At 35.8% G+C, this 14,222-nt stretch overlaps 1 protein-coding gene across 2 annotated transcripts; it reads left to right on the forward strand.

Moving 5' to 3' along the window:
• Positions 1 to 4,465: 4,465 nt before the first annotated feature.
• LOC107784703 (polyadenylate-binding protein-interacting protein 7) lies at positions 4,466 to 11,026 on the forward strand. 2 transcript variants are annotated; one of them, XM_016605862.2, is made up of 7 exons: positions 4,466 to 4,711; positions 4,833 to 4,881; positions 6,806 to 7,709; positions 8,403 to 8,853; positions 8,951 to 9,021; positions 9,736 to 9,860; positions 10,368 to 11,026. In XM_016605862.2, exons 3-7 carry the CDS (start codon positions 6,936 to 6,938, stop codon positions 10,666 to 10,668), a joined length of 1,722 nt encoding a protein of 573 aa, XP_016461348.1. In that variant the 5' UTR covers positions 4,466 to 4,711; positions 4,833 to 4,881; positions 6,806 to 6,935; the 3' UTR covers positions 10,669 to 11,026. The 2 variants fall into 2 exon arrangements, with proteins under 2 accessions (XP_016461348.1, XP_016461350.1); XM_016605864.2 differs by having other exon boundaries at positions 4,473 to 4,695.
• The last annotated feature ends 3,196 nt before the right edge of the window (positions 11,027 to 14,222 follow it).

A 14,222-nucleotide genomic window follows, 5' to 3' on the forward strand; every position in this document is an offset into this window, starting at 1 on the left:
TACATCACAATATTGACACGACATCACCCTTCATGCATTAAAACTCTCAAAATCATACACGGTATCACCCTTCGTGCTTTACACTCTCTCACAAATATCATGCATAACATCACCCTTCATGCTTTAACACTCTTCCTCACCCAAACAACAATCACAAAGCAATAAGGGCAAGGGAATTAATAAAATCCCGGCAAGGGAACAATAACAAAACAACAATATTCCGGCAAGGGAAACAATATCATGAATAATAACGTCCCAGCAAGGGAGATAATATCGAAGCAATAACATCCCGACAAGGAAGATAATATCATAAACCTCTTCTCTTTTCCACATTTACTTCACAACTCAATTCTCAACTTGAGCCAATACTCTACAATGTTCAACAATTCAATTCTCAACTTGAGCCAACGCTCTACAATGTTCAACAATTGAATTCTCAATTTGAGCCAACGCTCTTACAATGTTCAATTAACAATAATACTTCCACAAGTCATATTCCTCAATAGAAATCATCATATAGAGCATGAACAATACGAAACGGAGTCACATTAATCATAGTATAAGACTCACGGGCATGCTTGACACCAACATATAGATACCCGTCACCATGAATATACGTCGTACTCAACAATTAGCACATAGCAAATAAGACTCAACTCTTAATCCCTCAAGCTAAGGTTAGACCAAACAATTACCTCGATGCCACGAACATAAAGCTTCAACTACCGCTTTACCTCTTATTTCCACCACCAACTCACTTGTATCTAGCCACAATTTACTTAATGATATAAATAAATGCTAAATGAATCAATTCTAATGTATGAAAATAGGTTTTCCAATAATTTTCCTAAAAAGTCAAAAATCGACTACGGGCCTGCTTGGTCCAAACCCGAAATTCGGATCAAAACCCGATTACCCATTCATCCCCGAGCTCGGATATATAATTGGTTTTGGAATCCGACCTTAATTTGAGGTCTAACTCCCTAAATTTTAATATTCTTAGGTTTTACCCAAAATTCTCAATTCCACAATGAAAACCCTAGATTATAGGATGAAATCTTGTTAAAAGAAATAAGGAATGAAAGAAATGAGTTTAAAATCACTTACTAGTGTTTTGGGAGAAGAAAGAGTGTTTGAAAAATCGCCTCTTATATTTTAGGGTTTTGAAAAGTGAAAAATAACTGAAAAGTCCGTTTAAATATACTCCTCTCAGACCCTCTCCGCGGACCGCATAAAAAGGACTGCGGCCGCGGAGCTCCACCGCGGACCGCAAGAAATCGAGCGCGGCCACGAAGGCTTGGCCTTGCTCACCGTGGACCGCATAAATCCCACCGTGCTCGCGAAGGTTCTACTGCGGACCGCAAGACCTGACTTCAAAGACCTGCAACTTCTCTGAACCTGCAACTTTTTTGTTCTAAGTGTAAAATCATCCCGAAACTTATCTGAAACTCACCCGAGCCCTTGGGGCTCCAAACCAAATATGCATACTACCTCAAAAATATCATATGGACTTACTCGTGCGATCAAATCGCCAAATTAACACCTTTAACAACGAATTTAGCATCAAAATCAAAGGAAAAATCTCATGAACTCTTAAGTTCTATTTTTAACAACCAAGGGTCCGATTCACGTCATTTCAAGTCCGTTTCTTACCAAATTTTACGGGCTCAACTTGAATAATACAAGAATTGTACCGGGCTCCGGAACCAAAATACGGGCCCGATACCATCAAATTCAAACATATTTCATTTTCAAAAACTCATATATATATATTCCAGAAAATAATTTTCTTTAAAAATTTATTTCTCGGGCTTGGGACCTCGGAATTTAATTCTGGGCATATGCCCAAGTCTCAAATTTTAGTACGGACCCTACGAGACCGTCGGATCACGGGTCCGAGCCCGTTTACCAAGAATGTTGACCAAAACCAACTTAAATTTATTTTAAAAGCAAATTTTATCATTTTTCACATATTTTCACGAAATAGCTTTTCGGATACATGCCCGGACTGCGCACGCATATCGATGTGAGATAAAAAGGAGGTTTTAAGGCATAGGGACACTAAATTCACTTTCAAAACGAGTGATGACCTTTTGGGTATCATGTGTGCCAATCCCATAACTGTATTCTGTGATAGTCAAGAAGTTGTTCATATTGCAAGAAACCATGTATTTAATGAGAGGACAAAGCACATCGAAGTAGATTGCCACTTTGTCCGGGACAAGATACAAGAAGGGCTAGTCGAACTACATCACGTTTCCACCTCTACTCAACTGGCTGACATCTTGACAAAGGCACTCACTGGGGTCAAACATTCAGATCTTCTTAGCAAATTGGCAGTGAATTTCTCACCTCCAACTATAATATAGATAAAGATAGATAGTATTGAGAATGGTTATATTTATGTGTGTATTAGTTATGTAGTACTAATAGAGTAGTGGAGTTAGTGATAGTGGTAGTTTTGTAATTAGACACTTTAACATTTTCCTCTTACTCTTTACACACGTGTATATACACACTTTACTGAAATGGAAATATACAGAATTCATTTCCCCAATTCTTCTCTCATCTAGAACCTTCTCTTTGAAGCTCAGAGAGGTTTATCAATGGAGGAATCTCAGTCGTTTTGATTCTCATCTTGGGCAAATAGATAGATAAATAAATAGGTAGATGTAGATATAGATAAATAGATGCAAATGTAAATTATTAAAGTATACAAATTTCATCAGTTCCAATTTGAATATCTAATTCATCTTTTGAGAGTTAACTTTAATTACTTTACAAAAGAATTATACTTTTACATCTTACATGAAGTTTGCATCTAGACGTTTTTTAAAATTTATATTTTAAGCATATAAGTTTTACTATTAAAAAAATATGTAGTCATCTCAAGATTTCACTTAGGCAAATGGCCATATGACTCTTTAAGAGGAAACGTCAAAGGGATTAAAACCAGGTTTCTTGTTAACTCGGTGCAAATTGTATGCACAACTCAGCACAAGTACACAATCATTGAAGTTTTTTTTTATTTACTTTCCATAGTAGCAATTTGCATTAAACAAATCTCTTAATCTCATTAACGTAATCTCCCTGAATATTAGAAGTCAATGGTCAGAGGCTTAGAGCAAGGAACTTTAGACTTTAGAGAGTAGAACATTTGCATTCATAAATTTTGGTAGTCACAATCCTGAAGCATGGCTAGCAAATTACTCTTAAGTATATTTTGACTTCTAATTAGAAATTAATTATTTTTTACCATTTTATCGTACTGTAATAAGTGACTAAATATATTCTCTAAACTTTAGTATGCTAAGACCAAATATTGTTCTAATTGAGTCGAATTAATCACAAAAATCAACTTTAAAGAAAAACTTAACAAATAACATTATTTGAATATCAACTACAATACTCAATGTGAGGCCGTATACTTTCAATTTTGGTGGACATTACATGAACTCTTTGCTTGTGATTTTATAACAAGTTGTCCGGTGAATTGTCGAGGTATAATCAAGTTGGTCATGAAAATTAATAAATTTAATATGAAAGGCTAAATATATTAAACATTTAAGACAAAAAGAATTTTATATAGTTAATATTATTTATAATTATTAGACTTTAAAATTATTGTTTTGTTATTATAGAATAACAACAACAACAACGACCCAGTAAAATCCCACAAGTGGGGTCTGGGGAGGGTAGTATGTACGCAGATCTTACCCCTACCCCAAAGGAGTAGAGAGGCTGTTTCCGGAAGATCCTCGGCTTAAGATAATAAGAAAAACAAAAAGGAGAAAATATTAGTTTCACCACAGAGATAACTAAACAATATGTGAATAACTTAGAGAAAATACTGAACAATATATTATTATAGAATAACTGAACAATATGTGAATTACTTAGAGAAAATAAATGAATAGAAATAACAATTTTTTATGCCAAAATACGACACGTCATTTGCCGCGTCAATATTTTGTATATGTTATTCGATATCAAAAAATTTAAGGAATCAACGAGTAAATTTTTGACTATCCATACTTAGAGAAAAAAAACAAAAACATTCAAATTAAACAAAAACTAAAATAAACTGATTACAAAATGGAAATCATTCTATTCTATAAAATACACTTTATCAACTTTCCAATAGTTTTTTTACAACAAATAAATTGCATTCGCTAGTTGAAAAGTATATAAAATATATATTACTATATTTTATCGATTATTATTTTTGGGAGCGATTAAAAATATAGAATTCTTTTTTATTAGTCTCATATGTATGATAATCAAAGTAGTCGTATATAAATTAGTGTAAAAAGGAGGGGATGAGGCGGCTTGGGGGGAGTACTGAAGGGTAGGTGGGTGGATATTGAGTGGCGCAGGGTTGAGGTTTCACTTGACCTTTTATTATGTGGTCACAAAGAATGGATTTTCTAAAAGCTAAAAAATAACAAAGAAAAGGGAAAAATGAAATTATCAGGCAGAAAAAATAGAAAAAGAAAAGGAAAAAGCTAGAATTAGTAGAGCAGTAGAATAGCAGATAGATAAACATACTGATAGATATTTAGATATATTGAGATAAGAAAAACACACAAAAATTAAAAATTAAAATTAAAACCCTCTCTCTCTCTCTCTCTCTCTCTCAGCTAAGACATCGAAGAACAACAGCGAAGCAGAAGAATTCTCATATTTTTTGCCTTTGTATTTTTTCTGCTATGTACACTTTTTGACTCCTTTTTTTCTTCACTATTATTATTATTATTTATTTTTTATATAATTTTTTTTATCTCTGCTGTGTTATTGTTGAATCTGAAAAACCTTATCGTCAACATCTGCAGCTAATGGATCCATTCGATTATGTTTCGTCCATAATCGAGCTTCGTAAAGGTATATTCTTATATCTCTCTCAGATCTTATGATTTTTACACTTCCTGGTTGAATTATTTGTTTTGTTTCTGTTTTTTGTGTTAAATTTCAAATTCTGTTGAGATTCATGGAGATCTCTGGATATTATTGGTCTTGGAGCAGTGAATTTTTTTTAGTTTAATTTTTGTTTATTTGGTATATATAAGATTTTTAAGTCTCTATTTTAGTGATGATTCTTGTTGTTTGTTGAAATAGTTTGGTGGAGTGAGGTTTAGTAAATTCTTGCTTTGCATGATTAAAATTTATCACACTAAAGTATCACTAGTTTGTTGAAATATTTTGGTAAAAAGATAAGGTTTATTGAACTATTTGCTTGTATGATTAGGATTTAATGTTACAGTCAAACCTCTCTATAACAGCCTCGTTTGTTCCAAATATTTTTGGATGTTATATCGAAGTGTTGTTATAGAGAATATATATTATAACATAACATAAAAATTGGTTCCGAAGAAGTTTGGCTTTTATAGTGAAGTGTTGTTATATAGGGATGTTGTTATAGAGAGGTCTGGCTGTATTATGTTTTAATATGGAAACGTGAAAGTACAATTGACATCAAGTTTTGCTAATTGTGGTTTATTGAACGAATTTGCTCTTTTATGCTCGTAGTTGTAGATATTATTAGTGAAATTATTTAGTATTGGAATGATATGATATGAAATAGATTGGGTTGGATACAGGGATTCATACAGCCAGCCTGACGATCAGAGCGCAGTCAGGGGCGTACGCAGAATTTTCCATAAGCGGTGTCGACATTCAAAAAGTGAATATATGAACAAATCATTAACGATATTGAATTTAAAAACAAATAAAATTCAATTATATTAATAAAACTTAATTCAAGTACATTATTATAAATAGCCTGAATAAATATACACCTTGTGAAATATATTTATAATAGCCTCATTGAATATATTTAACTTTTGTTGAAATGAGGCACGAAAAGGACTATAGGCAAAGTGGTTGAGTTAACACACACCCTTAAATAGGTCAGAGGTTCGATCCTTTTTCAGCATTATTTTTATAACAACTAAATACCAAAATATTAGGCAACAAATACAGGTCAATTGCAGAATCGAACTCTCGACCAGTGCCAGGAAAAGAAGCACATCACTGATGAGCTGCGGCGTTTTTTTGTTAGGTGGTGTCATTGTTTTTAAATGTACTCATTTTTCATAGTAGATGTTCATTAAATTTTTTGGACAAAGCGATGTCGGATGACACCGCTTCGACCAATGTAAATCCGCCCCTGAGCGCAGTTGATTGATTATAGATGTTATTCATGTCTAATGTGATTATTATGCAAGACTTGGTGGATGATGAGTTTTCTGATTGAAGTAACTCAATATATAATGAACTCGAAATTTAGATGAACCTATACACGACATGCAATGAGTTAGTACTACCAGACCATCTAAAGCTATGTGTTCATACCTGTGTTTGTTCCTTTTTTTCCCCTTGTCTATACAATGGTGGTGTCCGATCTAGCTTTTGTGCAACTCGATTAATCCACCGGTTACTTGCCACCTCCCACTAGCAAAGTTATTGAGTCATCAAGTAATTCTGCCTGCTATGGCTTATGCCGATTGGAAGAATTCACTTAGTGTCTTTTGTCCAACATGGATTTAAACCTTGGTTTCTCATAGTTTTCACCCACTTCATTGACCATGTAGCACACCTTTAGACTCTATTTGTGTTTGTTTGTATGATTAATATCCGATTCTTGTTGTAGTAATAAGGTAAAACTGATGTTGATCATTTCTTCTTGGCTTTTGGCCTATGAAAAGTGGTCATAGTTGTTTTATGATTATTTTTATCTTGAATTTTGGACTTAAAGATGTTGATAAAGTAGTTAAGTTTTTGAAGCTTTTTTCTTTCTTTTTGGCAGGGTTTGGGTGACGAGGATTGCATAGTTGCATCTTCCTGTAATTAGAAGTTTAATTACGCACAGATACCCTTTATTTTCTTAACCTACTTGAAACAAGAAAGAGGAAATAAAAAGTAACGAAAAGAAAAGAATGAGCTTTACAGGAAAAGGGACTCCTACCAGTGACAAAAAGCTAACCTTAGCAAAAGCGACAAGCTTGAATCCAAATGCTGCAGAATTTGTTCCCTTTGCACTCAGATCACCCTCAGGTAGCACTAGCAGTACAGATGCGGCAAAGCTTTCTAACTCCACCACAACTCTGGGAAAAGCTGTACTAGATAGATCAGAGTCATCTGTTTCGAATAACTCAGATGATGAAGCCCACCAGTATTGGCGTCGCCAGCTCCCGGATGATATTACGCCGGATTTCAATGTCGTGGGAGAAGAAGATTCTCACGGAGTCAGCAATCTTCCATTTTCTAGATTATCAGTAAGTGATGTCAATGAAGCTTCAATATTCCCTGCCTCAACTGGCAGTGGCTTTATGTTGAAGGACCAGCAGGAATTCTCTCCTCGGGTTAATGGGACCAGCTTTGCTGAGAAGACGGGATATCCTATTACATCTTTTAGCGAAGATGCATCCCCAACTAGTTTTCATCTGCCTGCTAAACCCTGGGACAAGCCATCTCTGACCAATGACCAGCCTTTCGGAAATATTAGGGAGGGGCCTCATTATAACGGGAATTCAGGAAATAGCTTCTTTGCGGACATGACGAATGAGCAACCATTTTTTGAAGCAGATGTAAACCCTCTTGAATTTTTGGCCTCTCAATTTCCTGGTTTTGCTGCTGAAAGTGTTGCAGAGGTGTACTATGCCAATGGAGGTGACTTGAATCTGACAATTGAAATGCTTACTCAGCTTGAGGTATGGTTCACTTTCTTAATCTTAATGGATACAGTAGCATACAATTGTATTAACTTCAAAAAGGCAATTGCCTTTCTAATCTTCAAGACTTGATCTATTACCTTAAAGTAATGCAGTTCTGTTAACCAGTATAGGCTGGGATTTGGTTGTCTATATGACCTACTGGTTGATTATTATTTATCTATTTATTTATTTATTTATTTCCTCTGTGTATATCCAACTTTTGGGAAGTATTGATCAGGGATTAGAATTATCTGAGCCCCGTGTCTTGTTAAATAGAGGAATCCAGATTTTTCTCCACGTGATGTTTAAGTGTTCTATGCTTATAATTGTCTTGAAAATTCTACAATATATGTGGTAAATTTAGTCAATCAGCTACTTATCAAAAAGAAAAAAAAAAGTTTAATCAATTAGCTTTCATCATTGAGTCCCAGTGTCCTAGTAGTCTATGTCATTTTTGTGTTTTTTAGATTGCCTCGAGTCCAAAGCAAATATTGTTAGATTATACCAAATATTTGGATGTTCGGCCAAATTAGTTGCACTGAACAGAATATTGGTAATGGACACAATATAGGGAATGTTGAAACTTCTCGTCATAATCTATCTGATAGTTTTGGAGATTGAATTTCCAGTGAAGACTCTGTACTTTGGAACGTTCGATTATGTACTAATAGCTCAACACACTTTATACAGCTTCAAGTTGACTGTGGGTTGAGTCAAAATATGAATTCAAAAGCCTTATCTGCTCCAAATCTTAGCGCTCTGGATTTCCCTGCTCTCTCTGTGGCAGAAAGTCAAAACAACAGCCTAAAGTACTCTGGCAATGATGTTCAACAAAATGTCAACCCCTATAGGTCTTCTGAAAAAGAAAACACCCTTCTGTTTAGATCTGGATCTTCCATCCCTTCACGAGGTGCTACAGATTTTGCATCTGCTGTCAGGAAGATGGCCTCTCAGGACTCTAGCATATGGAAGTATGATAGGACTGGAGTAGCTGATGCTACTGTTGGTTCAAGTAGAAATTCATCTGTCTTGGCTAGTTCTTACGTTGGTGGACAGAGCAGGGGAGTTTATGGTGATAGGTTGCAGAGCCGAGGTTCCACACGTGCAGCTCCCGTTTGGCTTGAAACTGGAGAAGCAGTTGGTAATGTTTTCCTAAAGCAGCCAGTATAATTTTTGAATGTTCATTGAGGAAAATAATTTCTGCACGTCTATGCTCTTTAACTTTGTTGAGATTGCAGCAAATGTATATTCTGAAATGCGGGAAGAGGCTCGTGACCATGCACGCTTACGTAATGCATACTTTGAACAGGTATGTGGTATACATAATGATTGCAAAGGTGGATAGACGTGTAAATGTCAACTCACTTAAATTTGCATTCGTATTAGTATGTAAAGCCACAAGTGACAGTACATTAGCCCTCTTCTCCCTGAAAATCCACAAGAGAAAGAAGAAAGAATACCACGAATGCGTAACGGATTCATGTATAATTTACTTGTTAAGGGAAGTTAACCTGGAATTGGGACCAATAATTGATGATGATCCTTGGATAGTTCTTAAAGGTGCTGATGGTGAAGTTAGAAGTGATTTTTTTTCTTTTCTTTAATATTGGAGAAATCCCCCTTTGGGCTTCTGGTTCGACCCTCCTTCCAGCATTAATACCAGGCTTTGTTTAAGGCAGGATTCGAACCTGTGACGTGTGCCTTAACCGTCACATGTTATGTTCGCATCTTTACCATTGAACCAAAGCCCTGAGACTTAGAAGTGATTGTCTGCACTTTCTATTTAATCATAATGTTACTACGACTATTGCAAATTAATAAGGCCATCTTATTGTAGGATTATCGTAATGTGTTGGCTGTTGCACCTAAGTAACATTTGATATTTAGCTTCACTGCATCACAAACTCTTTTTAGGATTATCATTGTGGCAGGAATTTATTCCAATATGATCTTGTCAAGTTAACTTGACTCTCTTACGCGGCACTACCAGATCCTTAATCTTTGTAACTGTGTCTATGAGTAGGCTCGTCAGGCATACCTTATTGGTAACAAGGCTTTGGCCAAAGAACTGAGTGTCAAAGGACAGCTGCACAATATGCAGATGAAGGCAGCTCATGGGAAGGCTCAAGAATCTATATATCGCCTAAGGTCTGTTTTTATCCTCCACGTGAATGGTCCGGCACCCTAAACTCTTTACATTAATGTTTTTATATGCTGGTGATGTCCTTTAACCAGAATTTTAGACTCTAGAATTTTCACAATCTTAATCTCACTCAGACAGCGATTTTCTAATTCTTCTGCTCCACACGAAGTCAAATTATCTTCCTGTTGATTTCCAGCATTTTTCAATTTTCATGCATGTGCTGCTTTGGTAGCTCTTACAATTGTCAGGTGCTGTGCATTTCAGCTTCTCACTGTGCAATGACACAAAATGACATAGAGAGAGGATGCCAATGCTGAACTGTATTCATGCTAATTGAGCTTTTAACCAGTAAACACAAAACCTCCTGCTGAAGAAGTTTCGTGCATCACTCTCCACCCACCACCCACCACCCCCCTATAATAAACAACATTGATAAAATCTCTTTCCTCAACGAAATTTTTTAATGTAAAGATTATTTAAGTGTCTCTTTGTGTGCATAATTTTTTTTACAGGAATCCAGTCAGTCCAGAGATGCAGGGAAATGGGAGAGGACAAGAGAGAATCATAGACCTGCATGGGCTTCATGTTAGTGAAGCTATTCATGTCCTTAAGCGTGAGCTGTCCGTGTTGAGAAATGCTGCCAGATCAGCAGACCAGCGAATACAGGTTTACATTTGCGTTGGAACAGGACACCATACAAAGGGTTCGCGCACTCCTGCCAGGCTTCCCATTTCTGTCCAGCGTTACCTGCTAGAGGAGGGCCTTGACTACTCTGAGCCACAACCGGGGCTTCTCCGAGTTGTGATATACTGAGACGTGAAGGTATAGGAGTTTTTGACACACCATTACCCTAGAAAAGAAAAAAATTGTTGTACCTGTAAATGGGGGAAACGGAAGATTAGTGCAAATTCTGGAAAAAGGGGAAAATGAAAAGTGAAAAAAAAGGGGAAGAAAATTGTATCATTAAGGTTTAGTTGAATAGAAGGATACCTTTTTGTAGCTTGTGGGGACCTGCATCGGCCCCCTGCCATTTTGTAATTTTTGTAACTTGGGATCTTTCTCACATTCCTTTTTATCTTTGATTAGCCGATGTAACTGATAGAATTCTTTCACATGAAAGTTCAAATTCATCAAAGTGTTCAGTGGCTCTGGAAGAGCATTTTCCACCGAAGTTATTGTTGCAGGGAGCTCGGGGTAAAACGTCCTTTCTTTTGGAGTAATCATTTTATGCATGTGTGTTTTAGTGGAACCTTGTAAAGCTATAACCTATTGCATCGTTATTTTTTTATTTTTTTGGGTTATTTTTAGTAACCCACCCTGATCCAGAAAGATCAACTGTGGTTTTACTTGCATATTCCTTTCAACCTGACAATTGGTGGTGCAAGTATTCTGCTACTAAAATTTAGGGAAAATGACACTGTATAGTCGTTGTAAAAATAATAAGCGAAAAAATATATAAAATTTATATATATATATATATGTTAATAACAACCCTAAAATTTAGTCTGTATCGTCGCCTGTCTTGCTTTACACTTTCTACTTTTTCACCGATTAAAGTTGCCTAGGTGTTGCACTACAGGCCTGGCGCACCTTATAAGAAGAATAAAAATAAAATAAGAAAACCCACGATCTTGCCCTCAACTAGTGAGTCCAGAGCCAAAGTAATAACTAATTGAACTCAAACGACCAAACAATGTGAACGAATCTATGTATGCGCTATACATAAATTCTTTCACCCTTTTTTTATCACATATTTTGGTCGCTTGAGTTCAATTAATTATTACTTTAGTTTCGGACTCCTCAACTCAAGGATGGAAGCTAAAAGTTCTCTCCTTTATTTGCAATATTGACAATATTATCAAGTCTCAAGGTTCGAGATTATAATCCTTATCCTGAACACCAAACATCCGTATCCTGATTACCGAACGACCACTCATAGTTGTCACACCTCCTTTTTGCGCGCCCGCCCCGAAGGGTAAAATGCGCGAGGGAGTTTTTCCAATTTAAGTGACAATATTCGAAATATGATTATTTATTTAATTCAGAGTCGCCACTTGGGAAAGGTTTGGCTTTTGGTGTCCCAAGTCACCGGTTTATCTTGAATCCCAAATCGAGGAAATTTTCGACTTTTCCAAATGAAATCTGCGAACCAGAAATTCTAAGTAAGGAATTCTGTTGACCCGAGGGAAGGTGTTAGGCACCCTCGAATCTCGTGGTTCTAGCACGGTCGCTTAAATTGTTATAATGGCTAAATATCTGATTTAAATACATGTTATGACTTACGTGCTTTTATTAAATTTAAACCGCTTTTATTATTATCATTTATTTTTATAGAATTGCAACGTCGTGAAAATGCATCTCGAACCACGTCACAATCAATGCACCCGTGGTCGTCGGCACATTTTGACTCCGTTGAGATTTGGATTTGGGTCACATCAATGTGCACCCGTGTTTAAGAAGGTTAAATTATTAAAGGTGCGCCTAAAGCAACTAGCGTATTGTTATTTTGGGAAGGCCGTAAAATTCGCTAAACAGCCTATCCCGAATTATAAGTATTTTAATATATACATTTAGAGGGCCCCGCAGCTTGTGCATTTTTGTTTGTCGAGGCTCGTCTCATTATCTTTTAAAGGATATCCTAGAGTGATTATATTTCTATTATGTTTGTCTCTAAAAATAAAAGAAAGAAGATACCAAATTTACTTGTTTAAACAACTACATGCTAAATCTTTACTATGTTTGCCGAATCCGAATTTTTGTTTGATTACCTGATTGGTTGTTTACGAGGTGAGAGTTACCTCATGCCTTGTCTTCAACGAGTGAATACGCTTGTTAATTTGCTAAGGGAGATGGCAAGCAAGCTAATAACATATACTAAACTTACATTAAACAACCTTCAAATTTGAATTTTAAAACTAGCTTATTTGGGCTTGATTAATGAAATCGGCTGTTTATTAGGAAAACTACTACTAATTGAACTCAAAAATGCCTATTAGTTTTCCTCAAAAGTCATCGCATTATTTCGAAACAGTGAATCTATATCGAAGCCCATATCGAACCTATATCGGAACAAGTAGTCTAACAAGAGAGTTGGCGTATATGGCCAAACTGTTAACGTAACCACATGAGAATTTGTTTGGGATACATTTATCCTGAAGCCAAATGGAAACAAATACAACAGATTTGACAGTTCAGAGGTCTAAACAAAATACATACAGATGTTTACCATGATTCTATGTTATAATGTCATAACTAAATCAAGACTCAATGGTTATATGCATTAAAATACGTCTGATATAACAAACAATGCTATCTAATAGTTTATCTCAATCAGAATGTATGTTAATTCATACAGAGCAATTGCAGTTTGAAGTTAAACAAATACAGGCCAACTTATCATTCAAACTATGGCTATATTTTGAACACAAGCATTGTGAAGTAAAAAAAACATTCATTTCTTTATTTCTGCTTCAAAACTTCAAGCTTTCAACAACACATGATTTCGGAAGTGTGTACCTGGAAGTGTTTACAGTTGAAGAAGAAGAGAAGTCAGCAGGGTAACAATGGCAACAAATGCAGCAGCAGTAACAGCAGATAACAACAGGACAAATCCCAGAGCAAGGTGCAACTATAGCCGATAGAACAAGTAGTAACAAAATAACAGCAGCACACAGTGCAGTAAACACAATGCTCCAAGACAAGACCAAGTCCAGGAGAACAAACAATGCAAACCAAACAATAGACTTAGTCGAAACTTGGAAGAACTCAGGATTGATTGAACAGGTTGAACAAATGAAATCCAAACAAACAGTAGGAAGAAACAGTTTCTGATTTTTTTGTATGTTTTTCTCTATTGTGTATGTGTCTGTATATGCCTATTCTGTGATATCTCTCTGTATCTATGCCTTCTAAAAAAAATCAATCTCCTGGCACAGTCTAAATTTTTTAGTCTAAAATCTGTCTGTGTTTTTCTTTTCAAAATTCAGTCCCCTTTCATGGAAGTTCTGCCTGTTTTTTATAGCCTAGCAATCAACCCTTTACAGTCTGTTAAACACATTCAGGTCCCCTCCCATGTGGTCTGTGGTTTTTCCACTCATCTTTTAAAATTGGCAAACCCCTCCCATGATATTCCCCGACAGTCCCCTTTAACATTTTATTAAACTAAAAGCAGGCAGGGGCATCAAGAATATATAATCTGACAGCATATGCTGTCAAACTATTTTAATCTAAAAAGGGCCTTTATGCACATGTTGTGCACAAATGCATATGCCACCAATTTACAAACCAAATCCTTAAGTTTCTGATTCAAATCAACAAATATAAGTAGATATAGTTGATTCTCAATTTTGATTCAAACAATGTTCAGC

This window comes from Nicotiana tabacum, chromosome 1 (assembly GCF_000715075.1).
Source record: "Nicotiana tabacum cultivar K326 chromosome 1, ASM71507v2, whole genome shotgun sequence".
In the NCBI taxonomy this organism is placed as follows: domain Eukaryota; kingdom Viridiplantae; phylum Streptophyta; class Magnoliopsida; order Solanales; family Solanaceae; genus Nicotiana; species Nicotiana tabacum.

Excerpts from the sequence above, each read along its gene's own strand:
- LOC107784703 (XM_016605862.2), top strand. The coding sequence starts at position 6,936 with ATGAGCTTTACAGGAAAAGGGACTCCTACCAGTGACAAAAAGCTAACC. Across the intron at positions 7,710-8,402 it reads AAATGCTTACTCAGCTTGAG|CTTCAAGTTGACTGTGGGTT; the intron begins GTATGGTTCACT and ends CACTTTATACAG. Across the intron at positions 9,022-9,735 it reads GTAATGCATACTTTGAACAG|GCTCGTCAGGCATACCTTAT; the intron begins GTATGTGGTATA and ends GTCTATGAGTAG.